This window comes from Ranitomeya variabilis, chromosome 2 (assembly GCF_051348905.1).
Source record: "Ranitomeya variabilis isolate aRanVar5 chromosome 2, aRanVar5.hap1, whole genome shotgun sequence".
In the NCBI taxonomy this organism is placed as follows: Eukaryota; Metazoa; Chordata; class Amphibia; order Anura; family Dendrobatidae; genus Ranitomeya; species Ranitomeya variabilis.
This window is the reverse complement of record NC_135233.1, coordinates 58,652,598-58,680,551: the sequence shown is the minus strand read 5'-3', so window position 1 is coordinate 58,680,551 and position 27,954 is coordinate 58,652,598. Positions and strand designations below refer to the sequence as shown.

General features: G+C 37.0%; 1 protein-coding gene across 16 annotated transcripts in view; it reads left to right on the top strand.

Annotated features, from left to right (window-relative positions):
* NRXN1 (neurexin 1) overlaps positions 1 to 27,954 on the top strand; it is a 1,786,277-nt gene that overhangs the window by 1,718,313 nt on the left and 40,010 nt on the right. For 9 of the 16 annotated variants that reach the window (XM_077282466.1, XM_077282462.1, XM_077282463.1 and 6 more), the window contains one exon: positions 26,758 to 26,848. In XM_077282466.1, the coding sequence (XP_077138581.1) occupies positions 26,758 to 26,848 (91 nt within the window). The remainder of the gene's footprint in view (positions 1 to 26,757; positions 26,849 to 27,954) is intronic. The other 7 variants (XM_077282464.1, XM_077282465.1, XM_077282468.1 and 4 more) reach the window with 1 other exon arrangement.

Below are 27,954 nucleotides of genomic sequence, written 5' to 3'. Positions count from 1 at the left end.
ATTCTTTTTGGTGCTATTTTTAATAAATGGCTTCTAAATAAAACCTTGCATCCATAGGTAGTTGTTTTTTTAAAACGCCCTGTTGTTGTAATTTATTGTTTAATCTCTAACATGTCCTCTTCATAGTCATGTCATAAAACTTATGAAATATTCCCATTCTTAGGAATACACCTACTGTTGTTAAACTATTCCCTTTCATATTTTTGTGTCGTGACCTACCATACTAGCATATCCATTCCATTATTTTGTGGTCTCTTGTTCATGTATATCTCAACCTGAAAAAGCGTCTAATGCTTGTGATTCTCATGTCGTGACCCTACGTTCAAGTGCACTTTAACTGCTCTGAAATATTATCTTCTAAATATCTATATGTCATCATCTGGTGTTCAGGGAATCTTAACCTTGTAGTTATTTTCAAATATGCTCTTAATGGCAACATATTTATGTATAATCCTGGATCCTTGTACTTTTAGCCTCCATCATAGGTTGTTTTCCTGTCCTTCAGTGTTGGACAATGATTTTGGCAGTGCACGTTCAGGCAAAGTTGTTCCAAACCTCCAATTTCATAATGATGTGAGTTTTCCACCATGTGTTGCTCCTGGATATTGGGTTGTATCAAAGCATATTTGGATTCTACTAAACCATTATGTAGATGTGTCCCTTACATTAAATTGGAAGGAAGAGATGGACCATGAGCACAGAAAAAGCTACATTAAAATGATAGAACTGCAGTACAAACTGTAACACAAAACAGAATGTTATAAAATCTGCCATAAAAGTACATTAATAAAATTGCCACACAGTGTTCAAATCATACCAAACAATAATTGTCCTGAGAAAGGTGGAGGAGGCTAGGATTTCCAAATTTCGGCCATTTGTCACTTTTTCTCTCTCTACGAACTGTTAAAAACAGTGAATAAGAAAAGTAGAGCATCAGTTACTTGCCTTTCTCATTGCTATTGGACAGTGACTATTACAGGGATTTTCCCACGATGGACATTTATCATCTATCGATAGGGGCAACTGATAAATGTCTCAAAGCTGGGAGGCTCAATCATGGGGTCCCTAATGATCACTAAACTGGGGGGGCAGTCTTAAGACAGGTGGCATTTAAATGGAGTGACGCTTACGCATGCATCCTCAAACTTTATAGATGATATATGGGGCTGATGGGATGTCTGAATGTCTCCATCAATCTCATGGACTTTTAATGGAGCTGCATTGTATATTCTGAACCTCTACAGTTTCAGTATCTATAGTGCTGGTATTGGGGTGATCTCTTAAGGTGAAATCTTAGTGATTGCCTGCCCCTGACCTGATAAATAGCCAAGAGCATGCATAAAAGAAAGACATCGGACGCAGGGTCAGATGTGCACTCCTCTCTCGGCAAGAGCTGGCACAGAACTGAACTTTATTAGTATAAACAAAAGATCATGTAGCAGGCAGGAAGAGGGCGTTGCACAGCTTCTCAGCAGTCATTGCATCAGTCTGTGTTAGGTCCCTGCCAGGTCTATTCCATATATGATCTTCAGTGTATCCACCTCACATTCCAAGGATTCCAGGGAGTAGTTCCAGGATGTAGACGCCATCTTGCCACACCACATATATTACTAGCTTATGTAAGTTTAATAATTTATTCCATTAGCCATTCTCTCCTTCACGCTTTCAAAATGTTGATGAAAGAATTGGGGATGCTGACATATTGTACTGTTGTGTGTTCCAAAGTAGTTTGAACTTGGTGCAGCAAGACCATACTTTTCTACAGGTTTACAGGATAGGTGCACTTAAAGTTCCTTTTTTTCTTTTCGTATGCATGCACTTTATACAAACTAAGGTACAAGTGAACCTGTTTTTATGACTGTAAGGGCTCATGCAGGTGACGGTTTAATCAGACAAGTGCTGTCCATGGTTTCCATGGATAGCACTCATATCTTTGATATTTTATGGGTCCAATTGTTTATTTGGACCAAGTGGTCCGAGGAAAAAAATTGCAACATGCACGATTTGCCTCCAAGAATCAAATGACACTCCTCTTTTCATGTCTATGAGTCTGTGGAAAAAAATCGGACCTTACTTAGAAGAAATCCGAGTACAGTCTGATCTTCATGGACTGCCATGTTGGAGAAGGTGGAGAACTTTTTTTTTTCTCCACCTCCAAAAAACTCAGTTCCCACTTTGATCACACTCTGATCGGAGTCTGATTAGCATAAGCATATATTACTAGCTATATTAGTATCATATTTTGCCCATCACAAATGGACATTAGAAAATATCACCATAATTTTAGTAGCATTACCTTCATTTTCCCTTAATATGGATCTAAGCCCTGAGAGTTTATTTTGGGAATACCAGCTGATGCGACTGTGCGAATTGTACTGAACATTTGGTGTGTCGCTTTTCGAGATGAAAGTGCTGATGCTGCAGATTACCGCCACAAACCTTTTATCTTTAAAACATTTTAATTAGCTAAGCAACATGTTTTATTTCAAAGCACTGCTTTTAACTTCATGCTTCACAAAGTATATGTTAATCTTTGATTAGGATTGTTTGGTCACTAATCCTTCATTTTATTTCATACAGTGCAGAATGCTCATGCAAAGCAACATAATGTGCAAACATTTAAAGAAAAATGGAGCACAATGGAGTATAAATATAGATAAAATATATTGGATTTTTCCAATATACTAATAGGTTCTAACCAAAAGGTGACTTTACTAGCATCCAATCTATTATACCGGTTATTATTTTTGTTTTATTTCTGAAAATAATAGGATGCGGAAGGGAAATTATTTTCTGTGGGGTCATTTGTCAGTGTCACTTATCAATTACATAGGATTTTGAGGCTATGCATTAATACGTTACTAGGTTCTTGGATTATTAGTAGGTTGCTGGGTTTTATTTATTACCAGTCTTGAAAATAATAAGTAATAGGATAAGCAATGAGAATGATATTTGACAGGGTCATTTGTCATCCGCACATATCAGTTGTCTATTTTTGCAACTGGGATTTACAATTGTGTAGAAGACGGTTAATCATTTATTTGTTGGAAAATATAGAGGATTCACTGCTATGTGGAGGCAGAGGAGGATGTGCAAGTAGTATAACTGTACAATGGCCCAATGTCACTTTAAAAGCTGCTCCCTAAAATTGGCTTTTATCAACTTAACGGGGTTGACCAAGCTAAAAAAGAAAAGTTTGCCCAAGGGACAGTTTATGTAGAAAATAACATAATCATATTCATCTACCGCTGCATCCTGTGATTTGCTGCAGAGGTTAGGAGACTTGAGCAGTGCATCATTAGATTTTTTATGATGATGTCAATCTCAAAGTTACAGGCCACAACAGTCTAGCGGCTGGTCAAATGGTGACATCACTGTTTCCTGTCTCTGCACAGACCATGGAGCAACCTGCACTGGATCCAGGTGGGTGCCAGTAGATGACTATCAGACTACGTTTGTTATTTTTTACAGATCCAAGTCCCTTGGGCAAAGTTTTATTTTGCCCAGAGAGACAACCTCTGTACGGTTCTTTCACATGGCCAAACGAGTCCTCATGAGAATTCACTTACCGTATAACTGATCATTCTGTTCCCATGGCGCTTGTATCAGCCCATAGAACAGGGTCTTTAGTTGTTTTTTTTTCTTTTTAATCATTTTATATAAAGCGCACATAACGGATTCACTACTATTTGGAGGAAGAATTTGTGATTATATTATTTGAATATTATTAAAATACAATCTACAGGTAATTTTAGTTTTTTTTTATGGGTGGCGTATGAGTTAAATGAGTGTATAGCTATTAGTCACACCTTAGTAAATAGGGTAAAGTGCAGTATGATCGCATGCACTACTGCATAAGTGACAGCATTAATCTTCCAGCTAATTTAACTTTCGTATTTGTAGGGTTTAAGGGTAGTTTAATTAAGAATAATCAAGTCTTTGCATAAAGCTCTAAAATTATTTATGAGACATAATATATTACCCCATTAGAAAGCCATTTATAACAATATTGTTTTGCATGTGTTCCTGAAATTGGATTTTTTTTTTTCATATTTACGTAATGCAAATTACATGAAATTTAAATGATTTTTCTTATTTTTAAAATACTGTGGTATGATGATGTAATGGTTATATAAAGCAGTATTACATGTGATGTTAATAATGTGGATTCAAATTTCAAATCTTATTGATATTAAAGATGTTATCTGAGATTTTGGAGGTCTTTGGCTATTGGGCTAAGAACTTACCAACAGATAGTTACTAAATATCTGCCAGTCCTTCTCTGTGATGATCTTTGCCAGCTCAAGAGCTGATTCTCCTGCTTCATTTGACCTCACATCATCAAAGCAGCGTCTTCACTTCTGGTCTGCTCTGTCCATGGGGCGTCATTGCTAATGTCATGCTGATTGACAGCCAGTTCCCTGTAGTAAAACAGCTGGGACTGGCTGTCAATCAGCATGACATCAGCAGTGACGCCTCATCAACAGAGGAGAGTAGAAGAGAAAGAGCTGCTCTGTCAATGTGATTCAGCGGAAGTGAGAGAATCGCTGGCTGGAGTGGTCCATGACTACTCAGTGCAGGAACAGATCATCACATGGCAGGGAAGGCAGGTAGTTTGCTACTACCTACAGGTGAGTTTTCAGCTTCATTGCCAAAAAATCCCAAAGTCCTGGATAACCCCTTTAATCATATTAAACACTGTAGGATAGATTGGTCTCAAATTACAGAAAATATGATAACTTGACAATTTGCAAATCACTTTATTTAACAATTATGTTGTCCTACCGCTAAACAAAAATCACTATAAAATGCAGTGCTCTAGAGGTCTCCCTTCTGTTTAACCTGTTTTTCTCTGCCAGGTGTCAAATGTAATCCATCTGTAGCTGCAATGACACCAAGATGGATTACTGGAAGTGGGAGAAGGACTATGTCTCTGCTCCAGCTCATGTCTATTAGGGCAGTTGCTGACATCCGTATTTTTGGTCTGAGTGTGATCCGACAAAACATTGGATGGCACTCGGAACAATGTTAGTCTATGGGGCCGTGCACATGTCCGATTTTCACCTTGTACAGGGTCTGTCTGAGAATAAAATCACAGCATGCCCAAGTTTGATCTGATATTCTAATCGCACTCAGCCATTCAAGTCAATGAGTGCACAGGAAACATCGGACTGCACTTGCGTCAGTTATGAGTGTAGTGCGATTTCCACGGACTGACAGAATGGAGATTATGGAGAAATTATTTTCTCAATCTTCTCCTCATCTGAGAGAATCAGATCACACTCTGATGAGTGATTTTTCATAATTGACCCAATTCTCCTGAATGAGAGATTATTAGTGATGAGCGAGTAAGCTCGTTATTGGAGATTACCGAGCATGCTCAGGTGATCTCCGAGTATTTTGGGCATGCTCAAAGATTATGTTTGCGTCCCCGCAGCTGCATGATTTGCGGCTGTTAGACAACCCGAACACATGTGGGGTTGCCGGTTTATTAGGGAATCTCCACATGTATTCAGGCTGTATAGCAACTGCAAATTATGCATCTGCGGGAACACAAACATAATCTCCAAGCACGCCTAAAATACTCAGAAAACAACCGAGCATGCTCGGAAATCTTGAGTAACGAGTACACTCGCTCATCACTAGAGATTATATGTTCATCTGCACCTACTCTAAAACTGTATAGAGTCATAACAAAGAGGTGAGCTTTTAATTTTAAGCAGGCAAACAACTGAACCACAGCAAATGGTAGCCACAATGCATACTGGGATGTGAGGAAAGTTTCAGTACCTATAGTTCTGACAGAATGTTGATGCCAAGAAATTTTGTACCTAAAAATAGAGGGTGGCAAGGTACAGAGCATGCGAATAGGGAATGTTCCTACAAAACAAGTAGGTGGGAAGGTGCGTTGAAATGTTCGGCCACTACAAGGGTGCACTCTAGCACTTATACTTGGTAAGAACAGCCATTCTAGGCTGACAAACTCTATTTAACCCTACTACTTCTACAGATTCCAATTTTTTTAAAACATATATGTTCTGCGTCACACTATGATGATCAACAGACTTATTCTTCTCAAACCTCCCCAAATGAGAACAAATAAAGGTGCAGATGTTACCCCTGTAGTTCTTGTCCACAATGTTCCTTCCAAGTTGCTACAAGATGTGACTTTTTTACTGATCGAAAACAAATTCTCATCGTAAATGGCCATATTGTGTTATTGAAAATAGAGATAAAATTCCTTAAAGTTTGAGTCGCCTTAGACATGAGTTCTTCATTACCGCTCCAGGGCATGATAGACAGCGAATCTAGGCAAAGCCTCTACAAATGGCTTATTGCTATATGCTATATCACTAGTTTTTATAATGTACCACCCACACAGCAGACTGCTGCCGCTCATAGCGCGCAAAATACAAGTCAGCCATATTATGCTATAATCGTAAAAAGGAAATTAGCAAGGTTTTGAGAGATGAAGATGGAAGAATAGACAATTGCTGATTTTTTTTTCCCCATGCCGTCTGAGTGCCTCTCTTAGGATCACCATTGGGAATTCGAAGACACTTCATTTCAAACTACTGTTAAAACGTGTTTGTCACTGCTAGCAATAATTAGACAGAAAGGAACACATCCTTTCCATTTTCATTATGGTAGAATAACTTCGCTCATTAGTATTCAGCTGGCAAAGCCCAGTGGTTTTCAGAGGATGGAAATGTTCTATGTTGCATAAATTCGCAACAGGAAGGGCCATGTCACGGAAAAGAAAAATATTCATATGCATATGTTGCCATTATAATGCCACTCCGTACAACAGGAACATGTTACAGCAGAGAAAAAATACTTTCGTTTTTCATCACTCATGCAAAATAAGTATTAAAAGTCTGCACATTGAAATATAAATAAATAGGTTTAAATGTACAGTACAGACCAAAAGTTTGGACACACCTTCTCATTTAAAGATTTTTCTGTATTTTCATGACTATGAAAATTGTACATTCACACTGAAGGCATCAAAACTATGAATTAACACATGTGGAATTATGTACTTACAAAAAGTGTGAAACAACTGAAAATATGTATTATATTCTAGGTTCTTCAAAGTAGCTACCTTTTGCTTTGATGACTGCTTTACACACTCTAGGCATTCTCTTGATGAGCTTCAAGAGGTAGTCACCGGGAATGGTTTTCACTTCACAGGTGTGCCCTGTCAGATTTAATAAGTGGGATTTCTTGCCTTATAAATGGGGTTGGGACCATCAGTTGTGTTGTGCAGAAGTCTGGTGGATACACAGCTGATAGTCCTACTGAATAGACTGTTAGAATTTGTATTATGGCAAGAAAAAAGCAGCTAAGTAAAGAAAAACAAGTGGCCATCATTACTTTAAGAAATGAATGTCAGTCAGTCTGAAAAATTGGGAAAACTTTGAAAGTGTCCCCAAGTGCAGTGACAAAAAACATCAAGCGCTACAAAGAAACTGGCTCACATGAGGACCGCCCCAGGTAAGGAAGACCAAGAGTCACTTCTGCTTCTGAGGATAAGTTTATTCGAGTCACCAGACTCAGAAATCGCAGGTTAACAGCAGCTCAGATTAGAGACCAGGTCAATGCCACACAGAGTTCTAGCAGCAGACACATCTCTACAACAACTGTTAAGAGGAGACTTTGTGCAGCAGGCCTTCATGGTAAAATAGCTGCTAGGAAACCACTGCTAAGGACAGGCAACAAGCAGAAGAGACTTGTTTGGGCTAAAGAACACAAGGAATGGACATTAGACAAGTGGAAATCTGTGATTTGGTCTGATGAGTCCAAATTTGAGATCTTTAGTTCCAACCACCGTGTCTTTGTGTGTCGCAGAAAAAGTGAATGGATGGACTCTACATGCCTGGGTCCCACCGTGAAGCATGGAGGAGGAGGTGTGATGGTGTGGAGTTGCTTTGCTGGTGACACTGTTGGGGATTTATTCAAAGTTGAAGGCATACTGAACCAGCAAGACTACCACAGCATCTTGCAGCGGCATGCTATTCCATCCGGTTTGCGTTTAGTTGGACAATCATTTATTTTTCAACAGGACAATGACCCCATACACACCTCCAGGCTGTGTAAGGGCTATTTGACCAAGAAGGAGAGTGATGGGGTGCTACACCAGATGACCTGGCCTACACACTCACCAGACCTGAACCCAATCGAGATGGTTTGGGGTGAGCTGGACCGCAGAGTGAAGGAAAAAGGGCCAACAAGTGCTAAGCATCTCTGGGAACTCCTTCAGGATTGTTGGAAGACCATTCCCGGTGACTACCTCTTGAAGCTCATCAAGAGAATGTCAAGAGTGTGCAAAGCAGTCATCAAAGCAAAAGGTGGCTAATTTGAAGAACCTAGAATATAAGACATATTTTCAGTTGCTTCACACTTTTTTGTTAAGTATATAATTCCACATGTGTTAATTCATAGTTTTGATGCCTTCAGTGTGAATGTACAATTTTCATAGTCATGAAAATACAGAAAAATCTTTAAATGAGAAGGTGTATCCAAACTTTTTGTCTGTACTGTAAATATATATATACAATATTTACATGTGTGTATATATACACACACATATGTATGTATATAAGATAGATAGATATAGGTATATATATTTATATGTATATATATACACACACATACAGATATAATAAGTGACACTTATTAGAATACTGTGGTGCATTAATACACCAGTTGCCCACTACAGCTTATATTATCCACAAACAACAAATTTTGGTCTTTTTTATTCCTCTTCCACTTTGTACACATTTTATATATTGATTTTATTGAAAAATATTTTGCTTTCCTCCTCTGAATCTGTATATCATCTGTATTTCTTACTAGTAGTCAGAGCTTTGTTTCACTGTTCGAAACTTCCAAATTTTTCTGCATGACATTAAGTTTAAATACTTAAAGTCTACCTGCATGTAACCTATAACTAGAGGGAGCGTAGAAGCTTAATGCATATGGTGTATTAATAAAATTAACTAATAAAACAATATTCAGTGAACTTCCAACCTTCTTCTAGAAATGACTGCACAACATAGCCAAAATTTTATCACTTAAACGGAGTGGTCTCAAGTTGTCTCTTGAGCACCTCGGAGCAATTCAATTTCCTTACAGTCTCCTTAGTTCCTGGTTTCCAGAAGGGTGGGCTCTCCTACTTGAGTGACATTTCTGATGTGTAGAACTACAGTAATAAGGGAACTTTAAAGCTCAGCACAAGTTCTACTGTAACACATTCAGCTATAATGGCTTGTTCTGAGTCTACCCATTATTCCTGTATTTACACATAGAGATAAAAGGTTATTTCAGCAAGTATAAGCTCCAGACAGCAAGAGCAGAGTGATTAGGAGACCTGCTTTGAAAGCTTCAGGGCTGGTGATTTATAACTGCATCTCTTCAGAAGATTAGAGGGAGAGGAGGGAGTAGAAGATGAGTAGATATCTGCTGCACAGAAATCAGTGGACTGGAGAGAACTGACTAGGATGTTAAGAGTTAACCCCTCTCCTGGAATGTAGATACTGCTCACTCTAGACCAGGCTTTAAAGTCCGAGCTAAATGGAAACAAGCTGAGCACTATAAAATATAAAATTTCACATTTCAGGAGAATGATAGCACATAGAAAAAGCAAGACAATTGCAAAGTTGCCCATTTTCATCTTGTATAAGTAATTAAAGCCATGTAAGCACTTGAGAACAGCATTTTAAGACTTTATCTTGTGGCATCGATTGATCAAGACTGTTTCGCATGCCAATCTTAAAGTGGACCTTTCATCAAATTTTACATATTAAAATGGACACAGGATGTTAATTTTAATCAACATTTTAATCAATAAATCTTTTAATAATAAGTTCCACAATTGGATTTCTTTCATAAATGTTCCTGCGCTGAGATAATCTTATCTTCACAATGGCATTCGGCGAATATTGCAAATGCAATATTTGCCGGCGATCGTAATCTGAACCGAATATTCAAAAATTTGCTCAACTCTAGTGATATTGTATTGATTGTCTTTCGCAACCAATCAAAAAAAAAATCAGACTGGACACATCTGTACATTTACAACATGAGCTCTGCCACATTTCTGTATGTCCTTGTGTGAACTATAGCAAAGTAAACCTTTAGAAGTACCCTTGAGAAAAAGACAGCGCCATATGATTGTGTAGCTAAAATCCTTTGAATTCCAATAATCGGAGCGCTGCTTGACAGGATGAAGCATTTTCTTTCGAGCCTCCGTCCTTTGTATAAGTATGACTCGTTACATTAGTATCACTTACATGTGTAAAGACGCAGCTGAAGCTCTTAAAATGTCTTCCATCATAAAAATGCCTGCATGAAACAAAAGATATTGTGTTAAATGTGCCTGTATGAGGAGAGAAAACAGAATATAATTGTGGCGATAGTGCTCACCTGTCCTTCAGATCCATGCTAATGGATTGTATTGATTTTTTTGGCTGTATGAAGGCTGGAAAGTGTGCAAACATTTGCTGAGAGATGTAGTAAACGTCGATATTCCTTCTTGAACGATGGCATTACGAAGCCTTGTTGGTTCAATATGTAGTGTAATAACCACTCTACACTCTACAAACCCCAATTATTATAAATAGGAGAAACCTCTTAATTCTATGGCTTTGATTCCTAAGTGTTGTGATACTACTGTTACATTGCAGAGCACACATACCTGTAGACATATTGAGTCAGATATTACATATATATATATTAAGTATATCTGATAGATCGGAGAGATGGACAAGTATTAAAGTGCTTGGCCTTAGAGCAAAGACATATTAGACTGCTACCTAGATCTATGTGGATAGAGGAAAGCTTCAAAGAGGTTTTCCCTCAAAGTACACTTTAATCAATGGATCTTGGAATAAAAATAAGTTTGCAATTGGATGTATTAAAAAACATGTTCCTGTGCTGAGATAATCTTATAAATGTACCCCTGCTGTGTACTGTGTAATGGTTGTGTCTGATCGTGCAGGAACATAGTCTTATCATATCACATCTCATGGTCAGAGGAGGAAGCAAAAGAGAGTATATAGACATTACAGCATGGGATCACAGCTGCTCATTTCTGAAAGGAAAGAGATTTCCCTGCCTATATAAAAACTTGTTTTACCTCCCATAAAAAGTCAGCTGTGATAACGTGCTGCCCTGTCTGTATACTCTCTTTTGTTTCCTTCTCTGCCCAGCATCTGTGGTATATCCGACTGTGTTCCTGCATGGCTGGACACATCCATTACACAGGGGCACATTTATGAGATTAAGAATAGAGATGGACGGACCCCTGGATGTTTGGTTCCGGTGGTTTGGCCGAACAGTTAAAAAAAAGTTTGGGTTCGGGTACCAGAACAGTACCCCAAGCCGGACCCTATTCACTTGAATGGGGGGCCTGAACATTTAGTGCTTGTCATGCTGTCATATGCATGAGAGCGTGGCAAACATTGCCTCTGATTGACAGTAAAATTATTACCGCCGGTCAGACAGCCGCGGTTTCCACAGTGTCAAATGACAGTGTGAGCCCACATCTGTGATCGGAGGTAAAAAGTTTACCTCTGGTCACTGATGTCAGCTGATGGGACTACTGCTCCCTTCAGCCTATGCCTGCTGCCCCTAATAACAGCAAGAGCAGGCGTCAGCTGATGGGAGTATTTATCAGCCACAGCCTGTGCTCTAAATAAATAATTAAAAGAAGAAAAACAGTGTGGGTTCCCCTGTATTTTTGATATCCATACAGGCAAAACTGACAGTTGTGGGCTGTAACCTGCAGCTGTCAGCTTTAACGAGGTTGGTTATCAAGAATAGAATGCTGTTTTTGTATTACAAGAAACTGGGACTAGTCTTTGTCTCCCTGCTCCTGCTCTTCTCTCTGTCAAACTGCATACACTAATAGCAGTGAGTGGAGATGTCAGTTCAGGACAGGCAAGTCATTGGACAATTACAAGTGAAAGGAATGGAAGTTCCAGTACCTATTTTGCAGGCAGAATGCCGATGGAAAAAAAAAACCCTGCCTACTAAAAATGCATTGAAGACAACTTACATAGTGTAAGAATCAAAACAGTTCCTGATAATATTAGACTGCTTTGTGCATTAACAGCAGTTTTACCATTTTCTTATAGTTTTTGTCTGAAAGAACAGACATGCTTTAAAGTATATGTTATTCCATACTGTTTCCTCCGGCTGCTTAGTTTAAGATCATTTAACTAAACTATACGACTATTTTTTTCATCGTGGTACAAACTATATTACAATGAATTAGCATAAGCCAAAAATATGTGTGACATTTCGAGATGCGTAATTTTCTGTCTTTATAGCAGGTTGTAAACGCACGGCTATGTGTGCCCATACACAGCCCGTAAAACTACACTTAAAAAAAGGACATAGATATTTATCAAGGTGACATGAAAAAAAAAAAGGAGAAGTTTTTGTAATTACATTTTCTGTACATCTGGCAAGGGCTATCATTCTTTCTAATCAGATTGAATGTTCTTTAATTTGTCTTCCGCCTCCCATTTTCTAGCATTGACATCAGCAAGAAAAAAGAAAAGGATAAGAGTAAAAAAGTAACATAACTGATAAAGAAAAAAAACGACCTCTAGAAAATCTAAAATCCCAAGTCAAAATTCCATTTGACTTAGCGTACTCACTATTTGTATGTGAATTTTGATTTAAATTGCATTTTTTATTTACATTTGCACCAATTTTTTAATCTTTTTTTTTCATTGTTAGTTTTGCAGAGCATTTTATTAGTATCTTACATTTGTCATCAGGCTGCATGCAAAGGACATAATATACAATACACTATATAACACAACCAGATTTGGAAGTTTAGCTTGGCATTTCATACATACGTGGCCGGCAAGGCGGATGTCACTTGTAATATTGTTGTTCGTGAACAGAAATAAAGAATTAGCCTCTGGCATCATTAGTTATTCCGAAAGCTAAGACAGTGTTGAACTTTGACTATAGGTTATTTTTGTATTTTGGGTTTGAAAAATGGTAAAATGTACTAATGTACAAAGATATATGACATTATTTTTTAATGATTTTGGCAAGTATTTCTCATGTAAGTTTCAGAATAAATATAAAGGGAGTAAAGAATTAGAGTAGGTAATTTAGTTGTGGGCTTAAAGAATAATAATGGGAAATTCAAGATTCCATAATTATTTCATACATTTTCCTTAACTGTATTATTTTACAACAAGCAAACAGCAACTTGACATGGAGAATTTATTAAGATTGACTTTTCATATGCCAGTCTTAAAAAAAAAAAACTCCCCAAAGTAATATACGCAAAATTTATTAAGAAAAGCATCTCTAAATAAATTTTGCATAATTCAGATATGTTACACCAAATTTCTGGCACAAATTCTAGTAAATTCATGATACATTTGACATTGTCTCTCCCGCTAAGATCCCATACTTTTTGCAAAATTGGCGAGGCCAAGTGCAAAATTGGAAAAAAATTGTGAGTTTCTGTACAGTTTTACTGTGGGGAAAAAGTTGACACTTTTTAACATCAGAAAACTGGCATACACTAAGTCATAAATTACCCCCATTTAGTTACATAGATTTCCTATTTTTTTTAAATAGTAACATATGTGCTGTACTAACATTTTCCTTACATCAATTCTCAACACCGATGAGACTTACAATTAAATAACTGGTTGATTTCATGGGAGGCAAGTTAACCTATTTGTTAATATTTGGAATGGAGAGTATGTCAGAGAACCTGAGGATCCCACAAATACAGAGGGAGAAATTGCAAATTCAATGACAGTAATGTTCTTAGACTACAGTGCTAAACATAGAGGCACTGCCATGCACATTATTGAGACTTTTATGAGTAAGGGTCAATGTACAATGTACATGGCAAAGCCACAAACAAACTATGTGGAGTGACACACAAAGTGCCTACGGGTCCATATTACACTCTAGAGATAAGACCCTTGTTCAGTGGCCACATCAAAATTCAATGGCTGCCAAATGAGAACCCTGTGAACCACCTCCTAATTGTTGACATCCTTGTTTCTTCTTTTAATCAACCAGCCTGGTAGAGCATTTTGTGTGCATCATGACTCAATGATGATGTCAAGCCAGGCCGGCTGATCAAAAGAGAAGTCGAGGATGCCGGCATATTGGAGGAAGTTTGCAGGATTCCCATATGACAATCATGGAATACTGATGTGGCCACAGGACCAAGGTCCTTCTAATTTATGCGCTCATCTTTATAATACTCTCAGTGGTACTTTGTGAGCTATGATTCGATGCTTCCAAGAAGCAGCATATACGGTCAGATTATTCAAAGCAATTTTGCCAGAATTCAGGTGTAAAAAGTCACAAAATCTTGGTCCAACTTGGAGTTTAAGAAATATTTTGCCACTTATGGTGTTTTCATGCCTTTTTTTAGAACAGGAAGAGCTGATTAGAAGACAAGCGTGACACAACGCCCATGACTAGCTATAGTGTTCCTTATGCCAAAAATCCTAAACCAGTCAGGCACTAGAGTAAGATTTTTGGTCTGGTGCATGAAGGAACATGGCACTCATCGGACGTTCCTGATTCATTTATTTCTAAATGAATCGGGAGCATCATACTCCAACATGCTCCCTTTGAGAAAATAATGGACTTGATGAATGTGGACTATTATCTCCTAGAACTAGTGTTTTTTTATATTTGATAATTGTTTTACAGGAGTAAATGTTTTATCAAAAGATTTTTGTAGTTTAGGGATTTACAAAGTGAACGTAACCCAATGTGAATTAGTCACATAGTCATTGTTCTTAAGGCTCTAGCCTTTTCATTCTTCACGTGTCTAAAGATGATGAGTGGCATTGTTAAGTTCTTCTTGTTTGGCTCTTGAATTTAGTACAAGCGCTTGGTACAAAGTAGCATTGTATAATAGGTAGCATATTTTCATAACTCCATGTATCAAGGGTGAAAAAGTAATGACTATTCCAAAAACAGGGCTCTAGAGATTTCAAGCTGCGGTGAAGAAAAGAAAAAAAATATGTGAGTCAAACTGTAAAGATTGCAGATTTGATGTCTTTGAACTTCAGACTTAATGAAGTTACTTTTTAGTGAGTAGGAAATTGAAAGGCACTGCAGTGCATAGTGCAAGTATGTTCTGCAGTGGAGTATGCATTTATCAAGTGCTGGCAATGACTTCCAAAGGTTAAGGAAAAAGCATATAAAAGAACAAACAAAAAATAGTACTTTTTTTCGAAAAAAATTAAGCAGGTGGCAAAGCATTTTAAGATATTACTGATTAGATAAGTCATGAAAAGTTACTTTTTGTATCTATATTATAACTATCAATTTTCTCATTGCTAAGCATAATTAGATCACTTTTGTCTCCTTATTTTGGATAGGTGATTTGCCTAGTGATATGTGAGTCACATAATCTGCAGTGACACCACAGGTTAAATGTGGCATTGCACTCTGTCGTGATGTGCTGGGTCCTTCAAATCTTTAGTCAAATTTTTGGCATTTTTTGTATGATTTTTCTTATTAATATTAGCGTGTGATGTTTGTTAACATTATTATCATTTTGAGGTTGCAATGCAAGTCAATTTTAGACTAGGTTTTTATATATTTTTTATGTTTTTTTTTCTATCTTGTATACGATATTTTCGTCAGGACTTTACTGTAGTATCATCACTCATATCAGCTCTTATCTCCAATACAAAGCAATTTATTTTCTCTCAATAATATGTCTAAATTAAAAATATCTAAGAAAAATTGCTGAAATTGTAATAATATTTCATATAATAATTGATCATCAATTCTATAATGTTTATATTGTTTATAGCATGTCCTCTAGATGAGAGGATGCCTTAAGATTTTAGTAGATATAATTATGTGACTATAACCAGCTCTCAGGGTGTCATGTAATCATTCTGTCCTACCTATAAATGGTGGTAAGAAGGACATGGCGGGACATGTGCATGGAATAAAAAAAATTATAATTTAATACATACAATAATTGTGAAAATGCTTCTAATCTCAAGATTATAACTCATCTGGATGTTCGTTCATGAAGGTTGACACATTTCATTACACTGATGGGTCATAGTTACTAAAGTGTTTCTCTTCATTTTTTGTTGACAGAGCAGGATTTTAATTTCACTCCTTCATATTTTTCTATATTTTCTAATTATGTTAATGTAACACTTGAATGAAGCAGAACAAGAAAAATTGAAGGGTACATTAATTACACATTCTGCCAGTTCATTACTGTGTCGTAAAGACTATGGTATACCCTTGGCATGTTTAGCTAAATATAGTAGTTCTTGTATGGTTGTGTTTGCTCATTGTCAACAGAATTGATCATCATAGTGTAATGGTGTAAGGTTTTGTTTTTGTGGACTTTATCAATTATATGTTACTTTTACTATTTTGCACTTTTTATTTCAATCCAGTAGTTATAGACGGTTAATTGGCAACTATTGTCAATTTTGACTATTGACACCTATTTGTCATTACACACCACATACAAAAGGGTTATTTTAGCATCTGTTTCTTGTCATCATTCCAGTAGTCATTTTTCAAATTAGTAGCTGACAATAAGTGTTCACATCACAGAGGGTTGAAGCTGGGGGGGTGCAGAGGTAACAGTGGAAATTAACCCCAAATATGAGATATGGGGTCCCCACAGTAAGAAATCCATGGTGTTAGATTTGGTGATTGTGGTCAACATCAGTCAATCATTGTATCTGGCAAGAGCAATCCATTGTTCCTGTAGAATTTCTTTTAGATGTCAATGACCATCCAAATGTAAATGTGGCTGCGCACCATTCCCACTGATAGACTAAATTTGGCAAATCTTTCTCTATCTGTGTCATAAGCCATTCCTTTAACATGTTCACTTCTGAATAGCCAGTGACTGTATAAGAAAGACCATACAATTTATGCCTTCTTATTGCACAGATCACATATACTTTATGTGAATCCCTCAAGTGTTCAATAAGCGCACATGGTTTTTCTGAGCCCAAAATTCTAACATTGGCCTGATTGATCTTTTGATTGATCCGATTGGTCCCACTGTGGTCAAAAGTATCCTCATCAGTGTAGACCAGCCTTTCAGTGAATTCATCATTTTCAAATCAGCCCAGAAAGTCAATGCAAAAATGATTGAACTTTGGTTTTAGCACCTGAAGAAGATTCAATTAGTATGGCTTAATACATAGATGTGTTCGTAAGACATGCCATGCTATAGTTTGTGGCACGTGTAGTCCCACACTACTTAGCCAAGCTGTGATTGGCTGCTCTGGGCAACTAAGCCAATTTTGCTTTTATTTTCAGTCACTGGCCATTTAGCACTTATGGTACTTTAATTGCAGGCCTTTACCTTTGCACCATCCTTTTTGAATCATCCTGTATATATATATATATATATATATATATATATATATATATATAAATTGTTTTTAACTAGATGGACTATGTAGGGTATTTGTCACTGGTACCCGATAGCTTCTAGTAAGTAGTAAGCATCCGCATCATTCTTGTATTTGAGCTGAAAATATGACATTGATCTGTGTGTCACATATCGAGCAAAAGACATAGTGCCCAAAGCTTTTTTCCTGTTCCCAACTAGTTCCTTAGTGAAAAATTACAACAAAGCATATTTTTGAAAATATAATTTTTTTCCCAAGTTGTGTGGTGTAAGAAGGTAAGCACTACAAAGAGAAAAACATATATAGGTGCCTCAATGAAATGCCATCCATCACCCTTAGGCTCCAACGTAAAAAAAAGCATAAAAAAATAATGATGTATATATTTTTTTATGGGATGGCTCTGATGGAATTCTCAGACCGATGCTTTTGTAATCCATGGGCTCCTATGTATAAAAAAATGTAATGTATACATTAATTCACTGAATGGCAGTGATGTATGTGTCTAAGGGATATCATCAGTCGGCTTTCTGTTACCCATAGGCTGCTATGTTAGAAAATGTGTAGATCAATGCATACATTTTGTTACTCGATGGCACAAAATTTAATTGAATTGGCATCATGACAAATTTGGTAACTTAACACAATTCAAGACAAGTTAAGGGTGGACAAGTCTGTATGTTGGACTATAAAAATACATAATAGTCCACAACAGACATGCTGACCCTAGAGTGTTAACATATGCATTAGTCCTAAAAGTCTTTACACACTCAACATTGAAAGCCTAATGTGTATCACATATTATTCACGTGAGATACAAAAATATGAAATATGTTGTTAAATTACATCCCATGCTTGAAAAGCTATTTGAATCTCACTTAAATTAGATGCTGATGGCCTATTTTCTGACTTTAAAACTAGGTCGTATTGACGACATTGCCAGGAGTGTAACAGACAAGGAATAAAAATGGAGGAGATAGTTGAGAATTCTATTCTGAAACATAGAAAATCTTATTTTAATTAAAAGAAATTAAAAAAAGAACAATCTTATTGCCTAGAAAGGCGTCAAATGCTCATGCATTGCCATATCGCAGAGCAGAATGCAGTGGACTGCAATAAATCCATTCTGTACCATTCTTCAATTTCCATTAAAGGCATAGGGAATTTTTTTTCTAAAAGAATAATAAAGACTTTATGACAAAATGAGTTGTCGCCTGCTCAGGGTTGCCAACTTGACTTTTTATTTTTTTCTTGATTTCTTACCAAAAACGTACCGACAGAGAATATTTTTTATGGACACATTGAAAAACCACAATAAATCATTATAATTGTAAGTTATACATGTCTACAGCCCATAATTCTGATGTGAAGACATCAGCTGTCTTCAAAGTTAACTGTAAAATTATGAAAATTACAATCAAAACAATTGGTAAAAGTTTTTTCCGCTTCAAAAAAATAACGATCGCTCTAATTTTTATTTACAAATGCCCAATTTTTGCAGACTATTCTGGAATTTATGCATGCTTGGCAGCCCTGGGTATGCTCCAGTAGACGCTCCAACATTGGCCCCCGCTCATTGGTTACAAGGTAGTTCCTGGTAGTTGCTGTGCCTGGTACTGCAGTTCACAGCTCAAGCAAGAGGACAGAGCTGCAGATCCAGGCATAGCCACTGCAAACATATGGTGCTTTGTAAGGAGTCAGTCCTTCACCGATCTGATATTGATGAGCTAGGATAAATCTTCTATATCAAAGTTCTAAAAAAATCTCTTGAAAATTTTATTTTAATTTTTGTGATTTTTATTTTATTTTATGGAGAAGCTAAACAATACTAAAATGATATTTTGAATGCGAGCCTCATCTAGACTACATAGAAGGCATGTTAGTACTAAGTAGATAATAGAGGCACTAATAACAGACTGTGCTTGGTTTGAACAAGATACAAGTGTGCGAATTTGGCAGCTGAGCTACGTACATGAGCTGATTCAGTTCACACAATTAATGTTTATTAGCATAGGGCTCTGTGCTTGCAGAATCAGCATGTGGGTATATTGGCACATTTAATATGTAAAACTTACTGAATATTGAATTCTTAGTCATAATTTATATCAGCAAAGAAAAAAAACACATAGAGAAATGTTAGCTTGGCAATCCGGATTAGAGCTCCACAGCATTGTAGGCTGTTTAGTAAGTTCTTAAATAGAATTGTGAAAATATAAGAAAAAAAAGTATTAAAAGCTCTAATAGACCTAAAAGGTCGTGGGCAAACTTCTCATTTAAGAAGAGTACTTCATGATGATCTTATGCTCATAAAGTGATATTTAAAGGGAATCTATCATCACCAGGAAACCAGGTTTGACCAATATGAGGTAAGACCACCACCTTTCAGCCCCATGTGACAGCATTCTATAATGCTGTGTATCTTCCCACAACCTGACCTGAAAGATAAGAAAATGACCTTTTATTATACTCACCTGCAAGGTGGTCCGTTCCGAGGGGTGTCGCTGGTCTTGGTCCGGCCCCTTCCTTCTTCTTGCAATGCCGTCCTCCTTCTTGCTTCATGTGGATGACGCATCCCTACGTCGTCCACACAGGGTCCTCGGAATCTTGCTCCTGTGCAGGTGTACTTTTCTGGACTGACTAGGGCAGAGTAAAGTACTGCGGTGCGCAGGAATAAAATGAACATCTTTAGTTGGATTATGCATGGTATGAATTGACCTGAATTTAAGTTATTTGTTTTTGAAATCTGATGACAGATCCACTTAAAACTTTCCACATCTCTGAAGGGTTTGTCCAGTACTTCAATTTTTGACGGCCACAGTCCCAGGGGCCCAGGGGGCTTCATCAGTCTGAAGTTAATAGCCTATTTTCAAACCTTTCACACACTTTAGAAACGTCTTTTGATTATATAATGTGTAGGGAAAAATCAAGTGAGTTAAGAACATGATCCTTTTGCACTTCTGGGAGATTATCTGTTGCCAGAGAAGACTAAAGCTTAAAGGAGTTGTCCGGAGTATTAATATTGATTGCCTATCCTTAGGATTGGTCAGCAATGCCAAATCGGTGAGGCTGAGAAATTCTGCCCCTAGGCCAATCAGTGATTGGGGGTGCTGGATGTGATCATATGTGAAGAAAAACAGCATAGCTCCATTAACTTCATAGTGGCTAAAGTGAGGTACTGCAGATCCACAACTATTCAGTTGAATAGAGGCAGAAGTGCAGTGCCGGTTGAGGTTGTTGTGCTGTGCAGTGCTACAACTGATCACATCCAGTCTAGTCAGCATCGGCAACAACTAACTGCGGGGGTGCAAAGTGTTTCACACCCACTGATCAGGTATTGATGACCTATCCCATCTCCATTATATTACATTATATTCCAGAGGAGCAAAAGGATTATGCACTTATTATACCTGATTCTTCTCTTCCCTACACATTATATAATCAAAATACTTTTTTTTCCAAATTGTGTGAATGGTTTTAGCATAGGCTATAAACATTAAATAGGTGAAGACCCCTGGGACCGTAGATAATCAACAAAAGAAAAAGCTACCAATTTTTAAGTCTCTAAAAGCTCTTTAACTGAGATTAGATACAACAAAGTATAATAACAATCATATATTTACATAACTACCAAAGCAGAAATATTTGACTGCAAGGGCTTGATATATCACATATAAAAAAAGAATAATTTACGACTTGACAAAAGAAAAATATTCCATATGCATTACAGATGTCTGTACTTTCAAAGGTACAATAGGCACATGATTTATAATGCTCGGTGGCTGCAGGCTGAGTGACATGTATAATTTCAACAAACTCATTTGCCTTAACAGTTTTCCTAGTATTGCTGTATGGCAGATCAAGCCACTATCCTTGCGTACTCCATCAATTTAAGTCTCTAGGGAAAAAAATATACTTTGATCCCTGCTGTGGATGATTTTGAACAGCAGTTAAAAATTTTATAAATCTTCAATGACAAAAAAAAGTTACGTCTGTAGGTTGTTGTTCTTTAGAAATATAAAATGGTGAAAGGAACCTAGAATATAATGTGGTTCTGAAAAATCCAGATATTTTCTATATTTTATTAAAGAAGCACTCCTCCTCCCATCAAAGATTTTATCCTCTTAATATATTGTAGTCATCATATTATCTGGCACTGTGTTCTTACAATTGCTCATTTTGCCTTTCTACCCAGTTTATGCTTCTCTTCTCCATTAGGTCTATGACATCATGTGATAAAAAACAGACTAGCTGGATCATTCTAAGCTCTATGTAGAAACAGAAAGTCTATTTTCCCTGTATGAGTCATCATTAGAACTACAATTCTATCTCACTGCAAAGCAGGAGCCTCCCCCTAATGTCAGCTGTAGGACACAAAAATTGTTGTCACACCTCTTTTATGAACTCCACCCCCCTAAGATGATTTTTTTATTTAAAAAAATTGAACAAAGCGGTTTGAGTTTGTTTTAGGATTATGCGGATAATGGTGTAGACTGACAAATGAGGGAAACGATCAACTGTTGAAATATCCAAGAATAGAAGACAACTTCATTCATCATCACTATCCAAAAACTATATTGTAATATTATACTTTTCTTTTTTTGGCCACCTAAGCATTGCATTAGTAGGTTATTCCATGATTTACAGGTATTATCACATCATCATAGTAGTTGTTTGTAAAGTGTAGAATTGACCTATATTTCTGTAATGGAGCGTTCATTACATAAAGGTAGATATTTATACACTGAACTCACCCCTGTGTGTTTCATCTTTAGAGTACGCTAATACTGTTGTGATTGCCCATGACTTATTATCTCCAAGTTACTTTCTTAATTAGATACTGTAAAGACAATGTAGTAACGGCATGTCATTAAATAAAATATGCTGCAAGGTAGCGAGCTACCGGCGAATGTGTTCCTCATTGATGAAGCCCATGAAAACCTAATGGAAGGCTTAAATATTTATACTAGAACTTCGGAGGTGCAGATCTCGCAATTGTACTGTATATTTCTTTGAGACACTGCTGATGAGATAAAAAAAGATAAGAAATTGCCTTTGTAATAGAAACCCGCTGGCCATATTATCATCGGCATGATGACTTGTTTTCAAAAGTGAAGTCTGTTCGTAATCTTTCAGAAATTTGCTGTAATAGAAAATAGGAAATTATTTAGCCAGGTACAACAAAAAATTATTTTTTTTTCCTTTATGTAAAATGATGTCACACTAGACGTGTCAATCATCAGAATGAAAGGAAACAAAATGCTACAATGTTACCATGGTATATTAAATCTAGCATGTGTAATTAGCAAATTATTCCCCTTTTCTTTGTGCTAATTATATTGAACGTGGCATTAGCCTGAAGAGACCAGAATCAGGCTTGAAGAACTCAGATTTTACGCATTTGATGCCTGTGCAAATTTGCCGAAAAATATTTGAACTGTGTCATGAAGGTGATACTGACATGATGGGGTAAAGCATTTTTGATGCATGTAACTGGCTTCCTGCTGTACCATATTGACTATTAGGGTATGTGCCCACGTTCAGGATTGCATCAGGATTTGGTCAGGATTTTTCATCAGTATTTGTAAGCCAAAACCTGGAGTGGAACAATTAGAGGAAAAGTATAATAGAAACATATGCTCCACTTTTGCATTTATCACCCACTCCTGGTTTTGGCTTACAAATACTGATGAAAAATCCTGACCAAATCCTGATGCAATCCTGAACGTGGACACATACCCTTATAGTGATAAAAAACTAATCTGTGGGCTCTTTAACACCCTTGTCATTCTATTTGCATGTCTAATGTTGTTTGATTGACCCTAAGAGACAACAGAAGTCATTGGTGTTGGGGTTCAGCTCTCTGGTAGTCACTTGGATACGCACAGGTACAGGGTTTCAATGTGAAAAGAACACAAAGTTTATTACCCTCCATAAACATTACAGCTCCAAAATTAAAGTAGCCTGTCTTCAGCACAACTGAATAAAATAAACAGTCCTTTCTTCAGCTCAACACAACAAAGTAAATGTGACAATCTCACCAATCTTGTCAGCAGTAGCAGCTGAAGCAGTTTTAAACATTTTCACAAACACACCTCTGTTAAGTTCTAGGACAACTCACCCTCTAAGCTGTCTCAGTTGCCTTTCAGTCAGCTTGTAAGACTCAGACTGAAATATGGGAGGGACTTTTCACACTCATGCTCTTTTGGTAGCTCCTAAATCCCAGACTCACAATCCACTTAATCAAACTACGGAGTAGCCCGGTGTTGCTCATACAAACTTCCCAGGATTTACATCACCGAGGCCAGCCACCTCGGTGACATATACACGCTGGGTGTTACTCATACAAACTTACCAGAATTTACATCACCGAGGCCAGCCACCTTCGTGACATATACACTCTGTCAACCACTTTTCCTGATGTTCTCTTACAATGACTATCATATTATTTAGGAAGTTCTTGTACTTTAACCTCTGGTGTTTCCAACTTTACCTGGAAAGATGAAGTTGAGAGAAAAGGAATTGGAAATCCTTTTGTTCACTTGGGACATCAGCAAGCTCCAGAGTTGTTGAGCAGTGATGTCCTCCAAACGCTTCATTGAAAATACATGCATTCTCCCAGGAAGCATGGGTATGAGGCGACAGAGGGCATAGCTGTTTGGCCAAAGTAGCATTTATCTGACAGCTATGTAAGGTGCTTACGTGGCGCTACCAAAAATTTTGCATTAGGGACAAAAATCTTCAAGTTACACCTCTAAAAGTAAGAAAACATGAAGTTGAGACTGTGACTCAAAATGGCCTTCTAGATGACTTGTCCTCTTACAGAAGATGACTGTGTACAGAGTATATGATGGAACTAAAATTTGGTCTAAATAGTGTTTTTTGTGATTGGTTTATACCTCATACATAAAGAAGAGCCATATGTGCTGAGGCTGAAAGGAGACACACTGTCCCTGTTTCTCTGTACTACATAGACTTGGACATTGACAGAGCAATCATATTGTGTGCCATATTGCAGACATGTTCATCACTAAATAAAATGCTACTAGGAAAGACTAGTTCTGTAATTCAGCATTTAATGCCACATGGCTCAATAACAATGGTATCTGAAAACAAAAGTATATCTCAGCATAAAGTTAGAGGATCATGAAGGACAACATAAACATCTGTCCACACCATAATATGACTCAAGGACTGTACGAAGCCCTAATGTTGTATTATGCATGAGACATTAAGTAATGCCATGAAATTCAGCTCAGTTCTAAAGGAAGTCTGTGAAATTTCATGTGAAAAAACCTAAATAGCCAGCCAGATGATTCATCCTCTGTATCCACTATTGGCATATGAGATGCTGCCACCGGGGTGATGCTACCATACTACAATGTGATCTCACCTCAAACTCTCATGTCTGTCTAGGTGTTACTGAGTTAATAGTGTGATGCAATGTATTTTTGCATAGTTATTCAAACGGAGGAAAGGGAATAGAAAGGAAAAAAATGAATGAAATGTAACCTTTATTATTAAGTATAAAATGAAATATTGTACTTTTTTTTAAAGATGTGCTTTTTGCCGGTATTATTGGCTTCCTTTAGGAGATGGCAAAACAAATATGTAACCCCTTTTTGCCAGGTGATGGAATAGTACATCAGTTGGCAGTATCCCCCGCTTTGAGGTGGGCTCTGGCGGAGAGCCCACCTCTAACCGCGACATGTCAGCTGTTTTCAACAGCTAATTGTGTGTGCAATGGGTTTGAGAGGAATCGCGATCCACCTGCTCCCATTAACTAGTTAAATGCCACTGTCAACTCTGACAGCGGCATTTAACAAGCACTGACGGCCACGCGGCCAGGAGTAGTCGCACCGCTGACTCCCATCACGTGATCGGGGGTCATCGGTGCATTGCCATCACAACCAGAGGTCTCCTCGAGACCTCTATGGTTGTTGATGGCAGATTGCTATGAGTGCCACCCTGTGGTCGGCGCTCATAGCAAGCCTGTAATTCTGCTGCATAGAGGTAATCTGTGCATCACCTCTATGTAGCAGAGGCGATTGAGTAGTGCATGCTTCTAGCCTCCTATGGAGGCTATTGAAGCATGCCAAAATGTAAAAAAAGTGTTTAAAAATATAAAAAATATAAAAGTTCAAATCACCCCCCTTTTGCCCCAATCAAAATAATACAATAAAATAATCAAACCTACACATATTTGGTATAGCCGCATTCAGAATTGCCCAATCTATCAATAAAAAAAAATTAACCTGATCGCTAAACGGCGTAGCGAGAAAACAAATCAAAACACCAAAATTATGTTTTTTTGGTCGCCGCGACATTGCATTACAATGCAATAACAGGTGATCAAAAGAACATATCTGCAAAAAAGTGGTATAATTAAAAATGTCAGCTTGGAACACAAAAAATAAGCCCTCACCCAACCCCAGATCACGAAAAATGGAGATGCTAAGGGTATCGGAAAATTGTGCAATTTTTATTTTTTTAGCAAATTTTTGATTTTTTTACCATTTAGATAAAAGAGAACTTAGACCTGTTTGGTGTCTATGAACACTTAATGACCTGGAGAATCATAATGAATCTCAATTTCCCATTATCTTTTGCATGACATGGTAAAACCAATGGTATCTTTCAAAAGTACAACTCGTCCCTCAAAAAATAAGCCCTCACATGGCCATATTGATGGAAAAATAAAAAAGTTATGGCTCTAGAAAGAAGGGAAGTTAAAAAATGAAGAGAAAAAAAAATGAAAAAAGCTCCGGGTGTTAAGGGGTTAAAAAAAAATCACTTTTTTTCCCTTCCCTAGTTTTAACAATTGATATCTCAATGGTGCACTCCAATGTAAATACAAGATATATGGTATTTCAAAGAATTTCCTTGAAATAGTAAGAAAAGTCGTAGGATGATATAAAAAGAAATGTATTGAAAGCGGTAGAAACAAGGGTGACTTCCTTTATTGCTTGCCTAGAATCCACTGCAGTGGACAATTGCAGTGTGTATATATATATATATATATATATATATATATATATATATATATATTAGGATTGTAGAAATAAAATCCCATTTTGCACAGTTTATTACATATGTAAAGCTCAACTCCACAAGCTCAAACTGGTGTTTTCCCCAAAGGCTACATTGTGATAACCATGAATAAAGTATGTGTTCATAAAAAGCTAATTATTTTTTGTCTTAAATATCAACTCTATTTCCATAATGATTTCTTCTATTTTTTAGAGTATACAGATGTATTACAGGAATCTTGTGAATTCAGACCTCATATAGTTATGCGGGAAAATAGTAGGACAGTTCTCACAGAAATCTTATTCTCTTTCAGAGTTCGGATGACCTCTTGGTTGCCTCTGCTGAATGTCCAAGTGAAGATGATGAGGATATTGATCCATGTGAGCCAAGCTCAGGTGGGTTAGGTTAGTCAACTTTTTTATTCTTTTCCTTTATTCCTTTTTACATTCCTGTTAGCATGTAGATATCACATGAATCTACAGAAACTGGATACAGCAGTAAAAAATAGCAAATAATTCAAGTAAAATTGCAAACATTAATGGCCAATTTATCTAGCGGATTTGGATTCAGTGAACCTTATTTTTTCTTTGGTCTCAAAAATGGGAACTCTATCTGTTACAAATTTATGGAATTTGTTGGAGTTATGCATTAATAAATTTGGTCGGGTGAAACCCATTTAGGACAACATAATATGGTTTGACCAAGTCTTGAATGTCATTAACCCCTTCACCCCCAAGGGTGGTTTGCACGTTAATGACCGGGCCAATTTTTACAGTTCTGACCACTGTCCCTTTATGAGGTTATAACTCTGGAACGCTTCAACGGATCTTGGCGATTCTGACATTGTTTTCTCGGGACATATTGTACTTCATGATAGTGATAAAATTTTGTCGATATAACCTGCGTTTATTTGTGAAAAAAACGAATATTTGGCGAAAATTTTGAAAATTTCGCAATTTTCCAACTTTGAATTTTTATGCCCTTAAATCACAGACATATGTCACGCAAAATACTTAATAAGTAACATTTCCCACATGTCTACTTTACATCAGCACAATTTTGGAACCCAAATTTTTTTTTGTGACGGAGTTATAAGGGTTAAAAGTTGACCAGCAATTTCTCATTTTTACAACACCATTTTTTTTTAGGGACCACATCTCATTTGAAGTCATTTTGAGGGGTCTATATGATAGAAAATACCCAAGTGTGACACCATTCTAAAAACTGCACCCCTCAAGGTACTCAAAACCACTTTCAAGAAGTTTATTAACCCTTCAGGTGTTTCACAGGAATTTTTGGAATGTTTAAATAAAAATAAACATTTAACTTTTTTTCACACAAAATTTATTTCAGCTCCAATTTGTTTTATTTTACCAAGGGTAACAGGAGAAAATAGACCACAAAATTTGTTGTACAATTTGTCCTGAGTACGCTGATACCCCATATGTGGGGGTAAACCACTGTTTGGGCGCATGGCAGAGCTCGGAAGGAAAGGAGCGCCATTTGACTT